The sequence below is a fragment of the Nestor notabilis genome, unplaced genomic scaffold, assembly GCF_000696875.1.
Source record: "Nestor notabilis isolate BGI_N333 unplaced genomic scaffold, ASM69687v1 scaffold9784, whole genome shotgun sequence".
Taxonomy (NCBI): domain Eukaryota; kingdom Metazoa; phylum Chordata; class Aves; order Psittaciformes; family Psittacidae; genus Nestor; species Nestor notabilis.
The window spans coordinates 25,560-46,991 of NW_009926855.1; the positions used below are offsets into that span (position 1 = coordinate 25,560).

At 42.1% G+C, this 21,432-nt stretch overlaps 1 protein-coding gene across 1 annotated transcript in view; it reads left to right on the plus strand.

Annotated features, from left to right (window-relative positions):
* LATS2 (large tumor suppressor kinase 2) overlaps positions 1 to 18,548 on the plus strand; it is a 40,179-nt gene extending 21,631 nt beyond the window's left edge. Inside the window, 7 exon segments of the mRNA XM_010013781.1 lie at positions 9,173 to 9,305; positions 10,575 to 12,112; positions 14,878 to 15,078; positions 15,081 to 15,477; positions 16,098 to 16,280; positions 17,201 to 17,307; positions 18,054 to 18,548. Of these exon segments, the coding sequence (XP_010012083.1) occupies positions 9,173 to 9,305; positions 10,575 to 12,112; positions 14,878 to 15,078; positions 15,081 to 15,477; positions 16,098 to 16,280; positions 17,201 to 17,307; positions 18,054 to 18,548 (3,054 nt within the window).
* Positions 18,549 to 21,432: the final 2,884 nt, after the last annotated feature.

The following is a 21,432-nucleotide window of genomic DNA, read 5'->3' on the forward strand; positions in this document are numbered from 1 at the left end:
GTGTTTTTTAATGCATTGCTTTCAAAGGACTTAGAGGCTTACTTGAAATTAGACTAATTTCAACAAAATCACATACACAGACATGCAGACATGACATAATATCTACACACATATGTCTGTACGTACACACATGTGCTCTCTGGGACATCAACAGGAGTTGTCTGCTTAAATTGCATTTGAAAATGGACATTGCAGTATGGGGTTGTCTTTTTTTTTTTTTTTTTTTTTTTTTGCTTTAGACAGATTGTATCTCTTGAATCGTTCATCAGAGCTTCTTGAAGTGTTTACATATGTGCTCTTTGTCTGGAGATGCCTGCTTATAAATACTCCCTTCATTTTACAAGCATTTGTTTGGAAATATGTTGAGCAGCCATGCTTGGTTTATTTCCAGATGTCTTAACTTCGGGACCTTGGGTTGGCTTACAGCCTGAAGTTCGTATCTCTCCTTTTCATACAAAGAGCCGTATTTGTATAACTCACGGAGCACAAGGACTGTAGTGTAAAATGGCAGGTGTCCTCCATGAAACACCCGTGGCCAAACACAGTGTGTCTTACAAGCAGCTGGGGTGGGGGAATGTGCTATGTTAGTTCAGTTAAAAGAACAGGAAAATGAAAACAGAAGTTATATGCTGCTACTTGATATAAATTCCATAGTGTCAAAACAAGTATTTTGGTGTAACTGGTGCTTTTTGAGACACCTGCTAAGGAGCTGTGTCATATTTCCATATTACTGTTCTCAGCTCATGGTTTTTTTCTCTCTTGCCCTTTCCAAGTCGGTGAAGGTGTTACGGTGGCTGTTCTTTAAGAGTACCCTGCTGCTAAATCTATAGAGTGTTTTTTCTTCTCTTGGAATAACTTAAATAGCTTTTATTCGTCATGAACTTAAGGAGGAACAGCTGGGAAAAAACAGGAGAAAGGTGTCATGATGGCACTTCTATTTTTATTTCTTTTATGATACGTGTGAAATAACATTGTATTAGCTGTAGGGCAAATAAAATACAATGTGATAAATTTCAAATGTTGGTTTTATTTGTCTGTTACATTTGTTTGCTTTTTAATCATCCAGAGCTGTTTTAAATCTGAAAAGATAGTGGAAAGATTTTGAACAATTATAATCACAGAATAGTTAGGGTTGCAAAAGATGTTAAGATCATCTAGTTCCAACTCCCCTGCCATGGACAGGAACACCTCACCCTAGACCATGTTGCCCAAGGCTCTGTCCAACCTGGTCTTGAACACTGCCAGGGATGGAGCATTCACAGCTTCCTTGGGCAACCCATTCCAGTGCCTCACCACACTCACTGTGAAGAACTTCTTTATATCTAACCTGAACTTTCCCTGTTTTAGTTTGAACCCATTACCCCTTATCCTGTTGTTACCTTGATCATCAAAAGATGCTTCTCAATCTCATTAGTTTTGTTTTATTTTGCCTCATTCCTTCCATAGCTATAGGAAATGTGCCATGTCCCTTGGCTTGGAGAATTAAGGTAATCTTATTTCGGGGTTGGCCTGTGGTGGGAGTGGTACAAGGGTTTCTATCCTGAGACCCAGGAGAACTGACACTCTAGCCCTCCGACATCATTTTGCCTAGTGCCCCAAGTTGAATATTTTGGGCTGGACTTAATTATCTTACTTTAATAATATGTTGTTATACTGCCATAAACACAACAGCAACAGGACTGCCTTGTACTGGATGCTGCACAAACACAGAATAGTTAATACACCTAGCTTCTGTAGGCGACTGTCTAAATAAAGACTGAAAGAGTTTGATGGCAAGCAGACTGCAGAATGAGCAGTGGTGTGGCAGCAAATGTCATGTTAGTTTTACTTTGACTTGATTTTCTTCCGATAGGACATTTACCAGAGCATTGTAGCATTTACAAAATCCGCCCTCTATCTTTTAGGCATACTCCCTTTGTTAGTTCTTCAAATATCCCTTGAAAATTATATATAAAAACCTTCTGGTTAAAGTTGTTCCTTACCTGTAATTCCCCATTCCTAATTTACAGTCAGTTTTATTTTTCATATGTTGATGTGATTTAGCTTAGTGAGTCTTATATTTCATCAGCTATCCGTATTATTTTCCAGTCTGCCCCAACTTTATGTACTATAGGGTGTTTCTTCTGCATACTTTTAACATTAATAAATCTGGTATTTAAAAAAAAAAAAGGAAAGAAAGGAAGCACTCTGACAATATGAAGTGGGAATGCACAGTCAGTGCAGAGCAGCGCTCTTTAATCAGAGCATCCAATTAAAATAATGGATGACCTTAAGGGCTGGAGTGCTACCAGAACTGAAAATAAATTCAGGAGCTCCAAGGGTAGAAATGCTGTGAGCAAGGACTAAAAGCCAGGATTAAAGTCCCAAACTCAAACTTCCTCTGCTGAAATCAACAAAGGAATGACTTTACCACAAGGATAACTTTTCCACCACTGTTTGCACGTCATCAAGAATGGTGTTTGCAGCTCTTATCAAAACCATCTCGTAGTTTGATTGTTCAGGCTAGGGATGAATACATACAGACCTGGGCTACAGCAGTGATAAAGAGAATGAAGAGCCTGTTGTACAAGAGAAATCTAGAAGAAGGTAGTTTGTTTAGTCCAGGAGTGCAAGCTGCAAGAGATACTTTGGGTGAAGGGGGCTCACTCTCTGTAGAAACAGCAGAGCTGCTGAAGTATAAAGACTATGGAAACTAAAGGCAAAAGGAATAAACTGACCCTGCGTAATTTAGGCTTAAAGTCAGAGGGAGATTTATCACCACCAACGCAGTATAGCTTTCGAGGAGCTTTGTAACAGGAGCAGGGGGGAGGGAGGCAGAAGCCCCCCCACTAGCTATGGGTAGATCTCCATTAGTTTCTGAATGGGTTACGTAGTTTATGAATGGACTACGTGATCCTGTGGCAAAGCAGTGGACATTCTGTAGGTTTCTGCCAGTGCTGATTTCCTCCTACTTTTTTGATAGACTAGAACTGAAGAGCACTAATGATTCTCAGGATGACTTCTTAATGATGTGGCTAGAATATTTTAATCAGTTATAGTTAGGCATGGGAATTCATGGGCAAAATTTAACCCCTGGTGTTAGCAAGCTGCAAACAGGCACAACAAAAGTTGAGTGGATGTGGCATCCGACTAGAGAATAATTACAGAGAGAGAATATTACAAGGTAAGTTTCCCATTCAGTGGGGCTGCAGCAACCCTGACAGAACATACTCTACACATTGCTTCCTGAATTTCTTAGGTTTTGCATGTTTAAAATAATGAATGAAAATTCCCACAATGGGGGGCTATTGCAGAAAGGTTTGTAATCAATTCTGGATCGTCTCTTCCGGCATGAGCTTTATTTTTTTTCCCTTCCGCAGGGAACCTGTATCTATTTCCTGCATCTGTTGCCCATCCTTCTTTGTGAATGGAAAGCAAGTAATGAATTTTTGTTGTTGTTAGCGATTAATTCCCCTTGCCAAATCTCGGAGCACCTATTGTCTCCTTCAGACACAATGTTCTTGGGAAAAAGTCTTACTTATTGTAACCTCTTCTGCAATCTTCACTTGTGTAATAAATACATCTTGGCAACGAGGAGCTTTTTGAATGAAAAATGTTGCTGGACAACCCTGTAGTACAGCAAGAACGCAAGCAGCTGCCAGTGCTGGTGGAGTGCAGCCAGCCGGGAGGGGAACATGGGGAAAGCCTTTTACATTGCCTACAGCACACAGAGTGAGGTGAAGTCTGTATGTGCACACATCCAAATATCTGTTTACCATCAAACAAGGATTTCCCTGTTGAGCATTCGAGCTTGAAGGTGGCCTTCCTTCTAGCAAAATCTTTAGATCTAGTGGAAAGCTGCCTTCTACTTCCTCAAGACTGAGGAAGTAACGGAGAGCGTGTTGACTGTGTAGCAGTCTGGTTTGGGTAGCCCACTGTAAGAACTAGCTGGGAAACATCCTCCATCCCATTTTTCTCTGCGAACCCACAACTTTGGGATCCTGCAGAGTTGCTTCAGTCTGCTTCATGGTTCATGGGCTGAATTTGGTTTTCTATTAGATCTTTCAGATCCATGACTGGCCACTGAAAACTCAGTTTAATATTGCAGCTATAACATTAATTAAAAGTATATTAGAGTTAATTGTAAAAGCACATTTTCCCCTTGTAGCTTTTCACCTTTACTTTTTCTGGATTATATTTTCACCAACAGCTAGTAATGCCTGGAAGCAAAAAGGTGCATAAAAGCCCTGCACAGAGAGTTTGAATCCTCCAGAGGGAATACACAGAATGCAAAGAATGAATTGAGGCTGGGACCGCACTGTTCTCTCGCGGTTTCTGTACACTGGCAGTGGGTTGTGTTTCTCCCTGCAGCCTGCCAGTGGCATGGGCTTAGCACAGCACAGGCAGCAGCTGGTTTCTCAACCCATACTGTGGCTCACAGCATTTGGCCTGGTGAAAAGGAAACCATCTGAAGCTGAGGACCTGATGCAGTGTACCTTGTAGTTAATGGGTATCTTTATTGACCTCAGAGGGAGCTGGATTTGATCCTGTGCCGCCTCAAATGTTTTGGTGTTGGATATGGCTCCAAGCAGACTATTTTCATGTCTCATTTCTGGTCTTTTTTCCCTTTTCCTTCTGAAATGTGCTTACTTTAGAGAGGCGTAAACTCAAGCCAACTCTCTGTGTCAGTGTAGCTGTGCACTTTTATCCTTGCACGGTGTCTGTCCTCTTGTTTCCTCAGCCCTTCTACAGTCTGCAGTATCAGTTTGCAAGATTTTGGCATTGATTTCTCTCCTTGAGCCATTCTGCTGCTTCTTACAAACACCCTCCGTCTCACTTAAGCCTCCACTCTCCAACAAGTGTTATTCCTGATGCTGCTTAATCCATTTCTGCCCTTCTTCCCATCCCTCAGAAGAGTCCTTGTATTGATTTACAGCAAATGCAAGCCCAGGCTCTGGTCCTGCTGCCGGGAGGGAGGCAGCTTCCCCTTCTGCAGGATCCTGGAGGACAGCCCTTAGCTACCTTGTCCAAGCCACACTCCCTCGCTCAACAGAGCTCATTGCTGTGTTGAATATAGGAAGGAGAGGGCCACCATGCCCCATTAGCCAGCAGCTCCCTCAGGCACTGAGCACACCCGCAGAGCCCCAGCCATATATCAGCTTGTTGCCCATCCCTGATGAAAATGTGCTGGAATGAATGGAGCCCTTTTCAGGTGGCTGCCAGAGAGGAGAGAGCTGTGAGCATGGAGGATGGCAATGTGAAAAACAATGCAGAGGAGGGCAAAAGCCGCTCTAACAGCGCTGGAGCTCCTTGTTGCCCTCCACTATCCTGGAGTATCACATGCCCTCACAGGCATTTGTCTCCTGGGTGGAGAATTATGATTATATGTGATCTGTCTCCAAGAAAAACTCTTTCCTTTTGTGTGTGGAATGTTTAATCTTTGTTGGTCACTCTCCATTTGCTTGGAGATGCTGCGAGGCTTTTGTGAACCAGCATCAGAAACTGGGGCTGTTGGTGTCTTACGATGGCTGCAGGGCAAAGTGCCAGAGGTATGGGGTGGTGTATGGGGAGTCACAGGTGTTCTTTGGAACCACAAAATAACCTACTTCATTTTTTCCAGCAGTAATGTAGATGCTAAGCAAACATGATATGTAATGAGGAAACCCTCTGGAGGGTGGGAGCTGACCTAATGACAGATGAGAGGCAGCGAGCTGGAGCACTGGGCTCTGCTGCACTAGGGACTTGTGAGGGTAAGACTGCTGCTGGTCCTGAGCTCTTGCTGGCCTTCTTAGATTATCATACAGCCTACAGTGAAATGTATTGGCTTTTCTCCTCCCATTAAAGCTGAAGTTTAAATGTGAATTCCCTAATGTATCTGCTGAAGGTAGAACATGGAGCTTCAAATAGACCAGTGTCATTTTTACTTTGCTTTTCTGACATAAGCAATGGCAAAAGAGGAGGAAGTAGTGCCGCAGTGCAGGGGGAGATTGTTTTCAGAGATTATACCACTATGCTGGTGGTAAAAATCTAACCTGTTTTAGCCCCTTTGAATTGTATACATCTAAGAGAGGGAAAATTGATTATATGGGCTATTCTATTAATTGTTAAGGTGATTGTTTACCAAGCATATATTCTTTCTGTACTCCATTGCAGACAAAACCAAAAAATACCCAAACATCCAAGCCAGCCCAAATGTGCATATAGAGCACATTTGATTTAGGAAACTTCAAGACTTGTTTAAGGCTAGATCCAGCTGGTGTAAAGGGGCAGAGTATGTTAGCAGCCCTATAGAACTGGGCTGTAAAGCCCAGAGTCCCTGGATGATGGGAATGGTGAGCACTAGGATGTGAATTTGCTAATACTTTAGAAATGTATCCAGAAGAAGAAAAAAAGAGAGGAAAAAAACATAGTGGGAAATTCTTTCCTTCATACATAATAGTTTTCTGTTGATCTAAAATTACCTTTAGTAATGTGTTGATGCCAGTGAAATATTTCAGCTATACGAAATGTGAAACCAACTACGGCCTTTCTATGAATTATGAGTCATAAATTGTATGAAAAATATTAAATCTTGCTATAGCTATTCCTCAAGCAGAACCTCTGAGTAATGGAGAAAATGCTGCTGTTTTGGGGGGAGTAGGAAGGGACTGAGCTAAGCAAAGCAAAATGCCAAGTGCCAGCATGTGGCTCGGTGCTAAGTGTGAATTAGCGTCATCTGAGACGATCCTCCCTTGCTAAGTAAACACTCAGTGGGTATGTTACATGTGCGTGCAGTTCGGTCGAGCAAAGTTGGTCTTTGCTTCAGATGATGTTGGGACTATCTGAGTGCCAGTGCACAGAAGTGACCCATGGGAGAGGTGTGCTTGTGCCAACCCAGGCGCCACTTCTGCAGTTGGTAAGCCAAGCCAGGAGGCACAAAATCCATCTGATCGGCTCTCAGTGGGCAAGTTGTGATTACAGCATTACCCTAAAAACAGCAGTGAAGTGGCAAGATAATAGGATACTGACATTTACAGGTGAGTCACAGAATCACAGAATGGTTGAGGTTGGAAGGGACCGCTGGAGGTCATCTAGTCCAACCTCCCTGCTCAAGCAGGGCCACCTAAAGCACATTGCTCAGGCTTGTGTCCATACAGCTCTTGGAATATCTCCAGGGAAGGAGACTCCACAACCTCTCTGGGCAACCTATTCCAATGCTCAGTGACCCTCACAGTGAAGTTGTTCTTCCTCATGTTAAAGTGGAACTTTCTGTGTTTTAGTTTATACTCATTGCCTCTTGTCCTGTCATCAGGCAACACAGAGTCTGGCACTATCCTCTTGACATGCTGCCTTCAGATACTTGCACACATTAAACAGATTTCCCTGAGTGTTCTCCTCTTTAGGCTGCACAGGCCCAGCTCCCTCAGCCTTTCCTCATATGAGGGATGCTCCAGACTCTTAATCATTCTAGTAGCCCTTCAGTGGACCTCCTTCAGGAGCATCATGTCTTTCTTGTACTGGGGAGCCCAGAACTGGACACAGCACTCCAGGTGAGGCCTCACCAGGGCTGAGGAGGGTCATCTGCTGTCAATGCTCTTCCTAATACAGCCCAGGATACCATTGGCCTTCTTGGCTGCAAGGGCACATTTCTGGCTCATGGACAACTTGTTGTCCACTAGGACCCCCAGGTCCCTCTCCACAGAGCTACTTTCCAACAGGTCAGCCCCCAGCCTGTACTAGCACATGGAGTTATTCCTGCCCAGGTGCAGGACCCTGACTTTACGTTTGTTGAATTTTGAAAGATTCATCTCTACCCATCCTTCCATCTCTGCCCAGCCTGTCCATATCCTTCTGAATGACAGCACAGCAGTCTGGGGTACCAGCAACTCTTCCCGGTTTTGTATCATCAGCAAGCTTGCCGAGGAGGCACTCTATCCTTTCATCCAAGTCATTGATGAATAACTTAAACAATACTGAACTCAGTATTGACTCTTGGGGGACACCACTAGTTACATGTCCTGAACTAGACTCTGCACCACTGACCACAACCCTCTGAAACCTGCCATTCAGCCCGTTCTCAATCCACCTCATTGTCTACTTGTCCCGCCCTTGTTCTTGATGGTGACATCCGTTTCATCCAGCTTCAGTGAAGAGTCCAGTTCAAATTAGCCCTCTAATCTTATGTCACCAAAGGTCACTTTATCTCCTGTTATATCTATTTTATGAATTACCTTTTGGAGATGATTATAGAAAGGTTCTCAGCAACTACTTCTGACTAGGCATTGAACTTATTAATGGGTGAAATTCAGTGAGTCGAATTCAAGGTTAAAGCTCTGGATTTCAGTTTCTGTATCATTTCAGAAAAGACTATGCAGCTTTGTGGCAATTTGTGGATCTTGCTTTGCAACTGGAAGCTAGAATCATTGTTGAGGGGTATTTTATATACCTGAGCTTTAAGTAAAAGCATAAACAAACTGCAGGAGAATGCGACTTGCTGGCTGTGAAGCAGAGGATGCTAACCATGGTTGTGTTAGAGTAGTTTAACTACAGCATTCATATTTGTTCCAGTTTTAGTTTTCAGGTTGTGTGTCTGACACCCATATTAACTTCTCAGTGATGGATGTGTGCCCAATAAAATACAGCTAAAAAGATAACAGTGTGACATGCAGTTTGGTATGCCTGGTCATTTTTCAAATAGGGAGAGAATGATGTCCCAGCTGCACTGAAAGCAGCACTCTCGCTTCCCCAGTGACTAATCAGCAGAAGTCAGCTCCCACCTAATTGGCTTCTTGTGGCATCTGTGAAAGGGTAAAGCTTTTACTGTGTTCAGGTGTGACTCAGAGCCACGCTCTCAAATACCAAAAGCTAAATATTTCATTTTATTTCATCCTGTGTCAAACCATGCTGCCTTTTCCACTCCTGATTCAAAGTTTATTTTAAGGAATCTTAACGTACACATTTCAGTTTGATGCTTCTTTAATTGCCAGAGTCTGGGTAGGTTGTGTGTTTTGTTACATTCTTCTTGTAATGTTTGAGTTGTATAAGGCATGCAAATGTTTTCAAAATATGAGTCCATTTGGCCTCAAGCAGCTGTGATCTGGTGTGAATTAGAAAATGTTTCTATAGCTGTAAGAACACTTAACTGCTTGCTGTCCTGCAGTACAGTGCTTGGGGTTTGTCTCAGTGTGATTCAATTCTTGTTTGCTGTATACAGGAGATGGCTGTGCGAGCACTGAAGCAGACGGGTAGCAGAAGTATTGAAGCGGCTCTGGAGTATATCAGCAAGATGAGCTACTTGGATCCTAGAAATGAACAGATAGTGCGTGTAATTAAGCAGACCTCACCAGGTAAGCATGAACTTTGTTTTTTTACATTCTGTTCTTTCTTGCATTAAGTTAGGAGAGTTGTGGTTGGTGAGAAGTAGTGGATGGCGGTGTTCAGTAGTAGTCTTGTAGGAGACAGTGAAGCAAATGCGGCTCTGCCAGGCGAGCTGGGCTGGAGGCTGAATATAACTCACCTGCTTGGCAAGAGTTGTCCATGTGCACGTTGTTCAACTTGATTCCATTTCAAAACCTTGCATTAATCAGAAAAGCTTGCAATCCAGTGGGCAAGCCTGTTATCTCAATGCCACTGTTCTTGCAGACCTTGTGAAGTCAAGGTTTTAAAAGGAAATTGTTTAGACATAAATGGCCCAGGTCCTGTGACTTGTGAAAGCTGAAGAAAACTGAAGGGGAACATAAAAATAGTGACAGCACAGTCTCCCCATGTCTTTTTAGCACAATCAGTGCTTTATACACCTGCAATTTGTCCTCACATCAAAGAACTGATGAAAAGTGCCATTAACACTTCCATTGTAGGAATGCTGCTGTCTTGACTCTGCACATTCTTCAAGCTAAGATTAACATGTTGACACCCTGAATGATTTGCCTTCCAAACAGATGGAAGATGAGTAGCAAATATGAGAGGATACTTTGAGTCCAACATATTGGAAAGAATACAGGACAAACTGTGTGATGCCTTTGCTGTAAAAGGAGAGGGAAACAAGGATTCTTGAGGAGAACAATGGAACAGAAAGATGTAGACAGATCTCCAGTGTGAGAAGTGAGCTCACTGTACAGAAGATGTGCACTATGTGATTACCGGGTAGCTTACAGTAGTGTTGACTTTTAAGTTGTGTTTACAGTCCTCCTGGGAGGTTTTTTTCTCTTGTTGGTGCTGTACTTAACCCCTGGCTCTGTAGCCTCCTCCTGTCTGCGAGTAATGACTGGTGATACTGGTCCAGCTTTACAAACCAGGCTGTAGAGTAATCTGATGATCCCATGGTCAAAGAATTTGTGCTTCTATTTTCATGATTTGATAGGACTCTCTGATGATTCCTGGCATGAGCAGTGTTGTGGGCCAGTAGCTCATTGTGAGTAGCAATACTTGGCACCTACAACTTTAAATGTTCAGAGTGCTTAATTTAGATTTTGGAAGGTGTTTTTATAACACATACTCCCTACGCAGTGTGCCTGCACTTGTGTGTGTGTCTGTATATGTATGTAATGGGTGAGTAATGGAAAGTAATTGGTTCACCTGAACTGTTTCCTAACATTCTTCTGTGTTCTTTTGTAAAGGAAAGGGTATTGTGCCAACTAATGTAACCCGCAGACCAAGCTTTGAAGGATCAAATGAGTCTTTTCCGTCCTACCATCAGATCAGTAATGCAGCCTATGAAGGGACAGGCTTTGGAGCAGAAGGTGCAAATATGCTTACTGAAGTTCCAAGGCCATACATGGACTATTTAATCTCTAATTCACAGTCTACAGCAATGAATGCTCCTGTACAGCGACCCTCTGGAGTAGGCACTCACAGCACACCAACAAGCCATCAGCAGAAAACATACCCTGCAAATATTGAGTCTTCTGTGATGAATTATCCAGTGGCTAATCACAGCAGTCAAGCATTGCAGCTGCAGACATCCCATGGCTCCAACAGCCAACATTACAGTAGGCAGCACATGATGGTGCAGGGGGAACCTATGGGATATGGTGTTCAGCGGAGTCCATCCTTCCAAAACAAGATGCAGCAGGAAGGAGGATACACCAATCTCCCAAATAAAGGGGCAGTTGTTCAGAATAATTCTGGTCATGCATTTCAGCAGGCACCAGCAAGCCTATATATGTCACATTCTCATCACAAACAGACAAGTCCTTCTTCTCATCAAATGCATGTGATATCCAGAGGTCCAGCCTTTCCCAATGATTTTTCAGACAGTCCACCACAAAATCTATTAACTCCATCTAGAAATAGCCTAAACATGGACCTCTATGACATGAATAATCCTCAAGTTCAGCAGTGGCAGGCAGCAACACCATCACGCCGAGATTCTTTGCAAAATCCAGGAATAGAAGCATCTCCACGGCAACATGTATCCTTCAGACCTGATGCCACAGTGCCAAGCAGAACAAACTCTTTCAACAACCACCAGCAACAGCCACAAGTGACAGTGTCTATAAGGCAGGTTCCTCCAGGAAAACCTGATCCTTCAATTACATCTCCAAATACGATCACAACAGTCACATCTGCTCATATTCTTCAGCCAGTCAAGAGCATGCGAGTGATGAGACCTGAGCCTCAGACTGCAGTGGGACCTTCCCATCCTGCTTGGTTACCTGCACAGGCAGTGGCTGTGGATGGCTTGGAGATCATTGAGCAGCATGTGCCACCTGTTGGAGCAGCTAATGCCTATCAACTAGATGTAGATTATGGTAACCAGGAGCTGCGGTGTCCACCACCACCATATCCCAAACACTTGTTACTTCCTGGTGGCTCTGAGCAGTTTGATATCAACTGCTTATGCATGGGCGTAGAGCAGACCCTCCGTGTAGTCCCCAATTCAACGTGCAATAAAGTTGAGGAGAACAGTGAGCGAAATGATAAAAGCAGTAAGAACACCAAAGCTGAAAAACCAAGTAAGGACAAAAAGCAAATTCAGACATCTCCAGTGCCCGTGCGAAAAAATGGCAAAGATGAGGAAAAGCGAGAATCCCGAATAAAGAGCTACTCACCTTTTGCCTTCAAGTTCTACATGGAGCAACATGTAGAAAATGTCATAAAGACCTACCAGCAGAAAATTAACAGAAGATTGCAGTTGGAGCAAGAAATGGCTAAAGTAATTCTCCTTGTTTTGTTAAAATAAAAGTTAAGGGGGTCACCTTGATTATTACTATTTTAAATTAGTCAAAATAATTATAAAGGCAGTGGAAGTAGTGTAGGTATCCAGCACCTCCCTGTACCAGACTATTTTCACTTAAAAGCATGGATGCAGGTCTGGGAGGCTGTTAATAAAACCTGAGATGTGAAATAATGTATCTTCATACCAGAAAGTAAAAACCCCCCATACTAGGAGAGTGTTAGGTTGGCTTAGGCAAGACCTCAGAAACCAGGTTGGAGGCTGGGATAACTGGCAATACTTTGAGAGCTCTTGCAAAACTCTGAAAAAGATTTTCCCTTTGCCTCAATTGTTCCTTCCTCTTCCATGATAGCCACTCATTCACCAAAGCCATGGTTCAACTTGGTAGGATATTCACTGTGCCATATTTTCAGGTGACTGGAAGTTGTCAGTATTATACGCATAAGTAATAATATTATGCAAGTAATCATATCTCAGCCAGTTTGACCTGATTTTGGGACCCTTGCTGGAGTTTGTTCTAGAAGCAGGTCTCTGGGAGGTGCTCTTTGAGTGAGAGAGCGTCTTTCATGCCTCATTGTAGCGCTCAAACCTAAGGAGATTCACTGACAGGGCTGCTGAACAGAAAGCTGCCAAGTTCTGATAGTTGCTCTGGCAGTTCTGGTTTTAATATTTAGAAGTTTAAGAGTTTTGTTTTTTTCCCAGACATGACTAGAATATGATAAGTCTACTTTTGTGTTGAAGGATAAACTCTAAGGAAAGCTGTTATTAACTTTTGTTATTAACTTCTTATTAACGCATCATGGATAATAATTAACTACCAGATCTTCCCCAGCACAGTCACTTTCCAGAGTCAGTTAGTTTGATGCTCATGTTGCTCCAGAAGACTTTGCGGTTTGTTGAGGTCAAAATGAAACAAATGTGCTTCTAAAAATCGGTTGAAAGGTTGTCATTTTAGTGACAGGTAATAGTCTGTCCTCACTGCAAGTAGAGATTGTATTGTGTTGCTTGGATTTAGGGAATGTTTTCCTGAGATTGAGGTAGGGGATGATCTCTAGAGAAGTAAAACAGCAACTTACTGTGCTTGTTCTTCTCTTCTGACTCTTTGTCCTTCCCTCACTTCATATCCCAGAGTTCATATTCCTCACTTCATATCCCATAATTCAGCTCTGAACAAAAGTAACTCCTTCCCCTAGCAACCTCATCCCTGGCTAGAATAATACACACAGGAGATTTTGTCTGTCTGAATATTGCATTAGTCTAGAATTAACCAAGGACACAACACACTAATTATTTTGCCTTAAAACAATAAACGTTTCCTATATTAAAGATTGATGTACTTGCTTTACCTTTTAAAAACAGAATTACTTGTTTTGATTTGGCTGTGCCTTCAGTCTGAAAAATCATCCTACTTGTTCTGCAAGTTTTTGCAGACCTCCTCCATCCTTTATTCATGCAGATTCCATTTTTATACCATGGGGATCTCATTGCATAGTCTGGCTGCCCACATTCATCTTTAAAGACCTAGACTACAGATGTGAAATTAAATCAGTCTAAGCAGCAGCCCTGTGGGTGTATGCTTGGGTCTCTAGCCTGCTCGTCAACTTCACCTCCCTCCACCCTCCTTCCCATTGCCCCTTCTCACCAGGCACTAGTCTTCCTCAGAGTGGTTCAGTTGATGTCAGTTAAATCAGGGGTTTGGAAATGGGATATGCAGAATGAAAGAGGCATGCTGCAGAGGAAGAATTTTCAGAGGATCCTGGCGTTCAGCCCCGGGGGCTTCTGCTGGTGGAGGCCGTTGGTTGCTCTCAGGAGGGGGACAGGCACTGAAGGTGGCAGAGTTGGCAATGTGCAGGCTGTCCCCTGAAGAGTGGGGAAAGTCTGGTTGGACACTGCTGTTTCTCCCTTTTTCAGGAGCTCTCTCCGTGCAGCCATGTGAAATGCTACTTACAGTTGCTTGGGAGGCTCTCTGGGGACAAGGCAGCTTTTTTACAGCTTAGGTGCAGAAATAATACATTTTAGGGGGAAATAACACCAGTGGATACCCAGCCACTCTGGACTGCAGTGGCTGAGGAGAGACCAAAACTGAGGGTTATAAGTACGTACTTTGGGAGGGTAAAAAGGGAAATTTATAGAACAAACAGTCAGGACATCTACAGACTTTGAGAGTGGAGCCTGTATATGGCAGAGGAAGAAAAACAGTTTCTAAAAACAGTGCTTTCCAAGGCACTTGGGAACGCGTAGGTCAAAACCAGCTTCTTAATTACAACACAGAAACCAGCAGTCAAACAGCAGTCAAGGTAGGAACTGTTAATGGGAGGTGCCCTGGATAACCATTCATGAACAAAGCAGACTGCTGCACCTGGCTCTAAGTTTCAGTTTTAAGTTAAGCTGTACTGCAGTGAACGCACATATAGTGGACTGCAGTGGTAAAGTGCACACTTGGAAGGTAGAAACGAAACCCCATGATCAGGTTTATTGTGTTAAATTCCCCTTTCTGACAGTACTGCCCCATGCCTCTTTGTTCAGTCAAATAAGAAAGGCAGACAAATCTCAGACACAGCAAATTCAGGTGACAAGTTAGGGCCCAGTCAATTCTCAGACAGACAAGAGAGTATCTCTCTCATGAATGCATCTTTTCTGGTTCTTAATTTGGCTAAGAAATGCATTTTGGGAATGCTTGTTTATTGTTCTCTTGCTATGAATGTAACAGTACTAGCTCTTGTGGTTTGCTTTCCTTTGTAAAGGCTGGCCTTTGTGAAGCAGAACAGGAACAAATGAGGAAAATTCTCTACCAGAAGGAGTCCAACTACAACAGACTTAAAAGGGCCAAAATGGACAAATCTATGTTTGTGAAAATCAAGACTCTGGGTATTGGTGCATTTGGAGAGGTTTGTCTGGCCTGCAAAGTGGATACCCATGCCCTGTATGCCATGAAGACTCTACGGAAGAAAGATGTGCTGAAAAGAAAGATGTCCTGAACCGGAACCAGGTGGCTCATGTCAAAGCGGAGAGGGACATACTTGCTGAGGCAGACAATGAATGGGTGGTTAAACTCTATTATTCCTTCCAAGATAAAGATAACTTATACTTTGTGATGGATTACATCCCTGGTGGGGATATGATGAGTCTACTGATTCGGATGGAGGTCTTTCCAGAGCGTCTGGCTAGATTTTATATTGCAGAGCTCACTTTGGCTATAGAAAGCGTGCACAAGATGGGATTTATTCATCGAGATATCAAGCCTGACAACATTCTGATAGACCTTGATGGGCATATCAAGCTGACTGACTTTGGATTGTGTACTGGATTCAGGTGGACTCACAACTCAAAATACTATCAGAAAGGTAGTGTTCTTAGTCTTCGTTTGTGATGGTATTTTGCATTAATTTGTTTTGAAACAGGCAACTCCTGGCAGAAATGCCATCTCAGAAACCAGAGGTGTGTGTACATTAACAATAAGATGTGTCTGTCTCTCTCTGACTCCTTCAATTAGTTTGTTTCCAGTCCTTTGTTTCCAGTAATGTTCAAATCCCTATCAGTAATGTGGCTGACCACTGCAGTAGCAACAATTTTTCAGTTTGTACTTGTTTTGGGGCGTGTCTTCTGATGGTAAAAAGATTTAATCACAGATTTGAAGTAGTCCATGCACCTCCTGTGTGTGCCATTGAGGAGTATGGGCATCTGTTGGCAAAAAGGCCATAAAAAATTGGTATAGCTAACCTCAATACACTCCATTGTCCTGTGTTTCCCATGTGGGAGCGCGCTTCCTTGCGCTGAGACGGAGACGTTTGGCTGGTTATGGAAAACCAGCTGTGAAGGGGAGAGCAGAAGGAAATGCCTTGGGTTTAAAGTGTAAATGCTGTTCTTCAGTGAGAGTGGAAGATGGCACAAGTAGATAAATGCTTTTCTCTTTGTGTTTTGTGTTTTATGACCATGAATGTAAATTTTGTCTCCCATTTGAAAGGGAGCCATATCAGACAAGACAGCATGGAGCCCAGTGATCTTTGGGATGATGTGTCCAATTGTAGATGTGGAGATAGGCTGAAGACATTGGAACAAAGAGCTAAGAAGCAGCATCAGAGATGTCTAGCCCACTCATTAGTTGGAACTCCTAATTATATTGCTCCTGAAGTCCTGCTTCGTAAAGGTAGGTAACCTGTATTTGTCTTCTGTTTAAGTGAACACTGATGCTCTGAAATACTTTTTTTTTGGCCTTAAATAAAATCTTTGCTTTGGAAGATTGTCATTCTGAAGGCCACAAACACTTAGATTAAGAACAGATTTCTCTACATGCTACACTGTTCAGCATCACATCACTGACATTGATGGTGGTCATACTTTGTGTGTCTGGGGCCTTTGAATGAGACTGCTGGCTATCTATGCAGAACAGTCATGGTCACTGCAGCAAAGAGATGAGATGTTCGAAGCTGTCCGCAAGCCAGATCCTAAGCCTGATCTTTCTCAAGTTGAGAGATTGGAACCTACATTATCTGATGGCACAAATCTCCATTGCTTTTCAGAAATCTCGGTCATAGACCTTATTTGTGCTGTCACAGCAATCAAGTGATTGAAATTGTTGCTCTGCTTGGAACTTGCTCAGAAAGTCATCTGTGGCTTGCTTCTGTTTCTAGAGCCAGGCTGTGTCTTTCAGCAGCTTTTCAAACTCGTGGTGTCACCTCCACTGAACGTAGGGGGAACATCAGTTGCTAAATCTTTGTTATTCTTTGGGGTCCAGTTTGTACTCTGTAGTGATGTAGTTGAGGGACAGGGCATGAAAAAAACCCATGCTAATTATATGATTTCACCACTCACTTTTGGGAATAAATTTATTCAGAAAGATTCCCAGGCAACAGGATTAGATCTTTACTGACAGCAGTGGAATTCAGGTCAGCAAGCAGAAGTGACTTTGTGATGAAGGTGCATTGGCCGCCCTTTATTTTTAGGTCACAAGTCATTTGCCCAAGAAAAGGCAGAAATCTGTGCTGTATGTTTTGACACTTAATTGCAAGTAGCTCTATACACATTCTCCCTGGTTGGTGGAGGACAACCTTTTGACTTGCCTTTCAGGATACACTCAGCTCTGTGACTGGTGGAGTGTTGGTGTGATCCTCTTTGAGATGTTAGTGGGACAGCCTCCTTTCCTGGCTCCCACACCCACAGAAACGCAGCTGAAGGTGAGTTGAAGCAAAATTCCAATATGTAGTAGCAAAATCTTAGACTTTTCCCTTTGCCATGCACAGACCTATCTCCTTTTGTTTTACTAGAGAAAGGAGTAGTGATTACAAAAGCTTGGTTTTAAGTAGTTCCATGCAGGCACAAGTCCTTTCACAATCAATGGAGATACTGAATATCAGACTACAACTGGCTTGTCCAACTGCACAGATAGTTGTTAGTTTTATGAACCTTCATAGCACAATTGTGATCTCTTAAGCATGAGTCCATGCATCTAAATTCCTTAGAGAACCTATCAGATTGGAGTGAGTTGATATGCCAGTGGTAATTACAGTTGGCAATTTAAGAATTTCAAAGTCAAGCAGTGAGTTATTTTTTATTAGAAAGAATGTGTCTCATGACCACTTTTTCTGGTTTATGTTTTGGAGACGAAATGAAGTAGTTCCTTGAAGTTATTCTGTGAAGTCATGTGTATACTGAACATGTTCTCAAATCTAACTGTGGGAGCATTCAGGAAGGAATTTGCCTTTTCTAAAACTGGAATTGCTCATTTTATCTGCTATCCGACAATGTTTCTTCATTCATTAATTATTAACAGCTGATGCGATCTAGTCATTGGGTTCTTGAACCTTTAATGTGGAGACTGTTAGCTGACTGTTATGTGTCTACTTCTGTACAGTTAATGTTGTCAAGCAGAAGGATTCTGTTTCCAGGATTAAAAGTTATTTCATACCTTTCTTACCTCCAGGTGATAAACTGGGAAAGCACACTGCACATTCCCTCACAGATCAAGCTAAGCCCTGAGGCAACTGATCTCATCACAAAGCTCTGCTGTGCTGCTGAGGACAGGCTCGGAAGAAATGGAGCAGATGATATTAAGGCCCATGCTTTCTTTCACTCTATGGACTTCTCTACTGATATCCGTAGGCAGCCAGCTCCATATGTTCCAAAGATTAGCCATCCAATGGACACTTCCAATTTCGATCCAGTTGAAGAAGAAAGTCCATGGAACGATGCTAGTGGTGACAGCACCAGGACATGGGATCCACTAGCCTCTTCCAATAGCAAACACACAGAACATGCTTTTTATGAGTTTACTTTCCGAAGGTTCTTTGATGACAACGGGTATCCGTTCAGGTATCCCAAACCTTCTGGAATGGAACTTGGCCAGTCTGAGAAACCTGATGTAGAAGACAAAGGTGTGGTGGATCAGACTGGAGCTTGTCAGCCTGTATATGTGTAAATTATTGTATAGAGTACTCCAGGTAAGACTAATCTCAAATCCAGTAGGGCCTTTAACTGATCCTTTAGGAGCTGCTCCTGCAGTGCTTGTGCAGATGTAACTTCAGCTGAGGCTGGAGGCATCCTGGGGAGTAAGAAGCTTGCAGGGCCAGGTCCTAAAAATGGCACTCTTGAAAGTTCAGGTCAGTTTTACTGTATATAACTTTGTTGATAATTACACTTGAAATCCTGGTCTTCACCAAAACCTGCAAGGCCAGCAGTCTGTCATTTCTAGGCCTGCTTTTCTTTGAGGTCGGCACCCCCATACTCAGATTAACATTTACAGACTTCTGCAACTGTCAGCGTTATTTTCTAAATGAATAAAGAGCACTTATATTTTGTTTATAGCAGGGGTTTTTTTCCTACTAAATTATAGGGATTAACTTTGACAAATCATGCTGCTGTTCTTCTTTTCTACATTTTTATTTTATCCATAGCACTTATTTCACATTTAGGAAGACGCATAAAGCTGAAGAACATGTGATGAAAGGTCTCTGTGCAATAATGTAAGAAAGAAAAAAAAAAAGAAAAAAAAAGAAAACTGCTCTCTAATTTTCTAAATTTACTGATGCCGTTGTATTCACACCGTGATTTTTGTTTATTATATGTATTTTCCACATTTCAAAATCGTGACATAACCTTAAAGCTGCTTTATTTCCTTATGCTTATTGGAGTGTAGTAGAAAGTGTGAGCAAGTGACAATTTGGGTATGATTTCATTGTCTAGTGTGTGAAGAATGTTGCATGAGCAGTGTTTTTCTGTTTGAAATGGCCTTTTCTTGCCATTCACAGGCAGGTCCTGTGGATCCATTTTTACTAAGGGTCTAAAATTAGACCATTTTAAGCCGTGTGTTGATAATGTATTGTGTGGATGGTTTCCTCTTATGATTGTATCCAATACTAATTTTGTAAAACAGATTGCAAAGGTTGTAACTGAATAGTGATTTTGTGGTCTGATGTAGTAGATTGTTTTAGTAACAATGTATCATTGGCACACAAGTTTCCCCACAAAGGATCAATAGCAAGACCCTGGTTTTTGGCAACAGTTTAGCTCAGGCTGGTTTAGATCATGTAGTGTCTAGCTCTGTGTTCCCTGTTTGGTACCAGCAGCAACACAGAGCACCAGTACTAACAGGTGTAGCTCAACGTCTTCCAAGACAGAATGTCCAGCGCTGTGCTCCCATAACACCACAAGATCCCAAGCGCAGTGAGGCTGATGTTGAGTGTGTGCAGCTCCATGGACATCGGCGGAACCTGGAGGTATGTGGCTTTTCCAGACATCACATCCCTACAGGTGACTGGCTGGTATCTGTTTAGGATCCCAATGTTTTAGGCACTGACAACTGAAAATATTGGCATTGTTCACAGGTCATTCTGTTGTGTAGAGGTAAAAATGTTGCTGTGATGGAGCACAATAGTCCTTCATTTCTGTCAAATTATAGGCATACTTTGAAATATCAGTTCTTAACTATGTTAAAATATGCATTTCTCTTATATGTATAAGTGAGAATTATTCAAGGTGATATCAGAATACTAAAGATAATTAAGCCATACATATTTGCATATATATGATATATAACTAAATAAGTAAACACACACAAAAATCCTTAATTCAGATTAGTGTAACAGTCCTACTTAAAGTGATTGACGTAATAACATTTGAGGAAAACACTCCTTTAATGTGTTTTTACTTTATTTTATTTTTAAATCTGGAGCTTCATTATTTTTTCCGTATATTATTCCACATATTATTCCTTAATGTGTTAGCATATCCTATCTCCTATCCATTGTTTAGATATCTAAGCAACAACATATAAATTCATCAGCCTAAACTAAACAAAAATGATTGTGTATTTGTTTACATTTGTATGAAAGGAATGTTCTGAGGTATGCAGTGCTTGTGTTGTGACAGTTCATGTAAGATTCAGTATTACGGCTTTTTTATATAGTAATGCCATTTTTTGTTATTTACAGCTATCTGACATTCTTTCATGTGGTAGGTTCTTTCTCAGGAACTCAATTTAACTGTTATTTATTGATATATCATTGCCTTTGAAAGCTTCTACTGGCACAATTTATTAAAAATCTGAATCAAAAGCTAAAATGTGTGATGTGTTCTTGAAAAGGATAATTTCTGCCTTACATAAACCTTAAATTCTGGTTTACAGCAGAATCTTTAATGGGTTTGAGTTTGTGATGTTAGTCTTGGGTTTGAGCTGCAAACATGAGATCCAGATCTCACCTCTCCTGCAGCATTTGGTGTGGGATCTCCAGGTACTTTAAGACAATTTCTTCTGTCTTCATGGCCTTTGGGAGCAAGGGGCAGGATTCAAGGGTAAAACTGGTGTGACCAGGTCAGCAGGGGGCATAAAATTCAACCCATTCCCTTGCTCTGCAGTGATGGCTCTGCCAGGGCAGCCACAACCCGTGTGTCTCCCCCTCAGGCTGTTGCCTCTGATGTATTTCTAAAATGTGCATAATTTACTTGCAAATACAGAATCTTTGCAACTAAGCAAAACAAGTAAAACTGGCCCAGAAGGAAACAGGTGCTTCCACGGTGAATACATTACTCATGTCAAATCTATGCTGCGGGGAACAGAAGCCAACTCCCATTTTGCCTGAAGAAGAACTCATTTAAAAACAAATCTTTTGAGCTCCTTAGGCGCTGTCTCAGGAAGGCTCATGTCCTTTGCAGACGTGATTCCAGGGATAAACAGGAACTTGGCGTAAACTTTATGAAACTTGGACAAGTATGCCATATACTTGTCCGTATACGATACGTATGCCTAAACAATATGCCATATACTGGGACTGGTTTGAAGCATTCTTGGTTCTGCTGAAACTCTT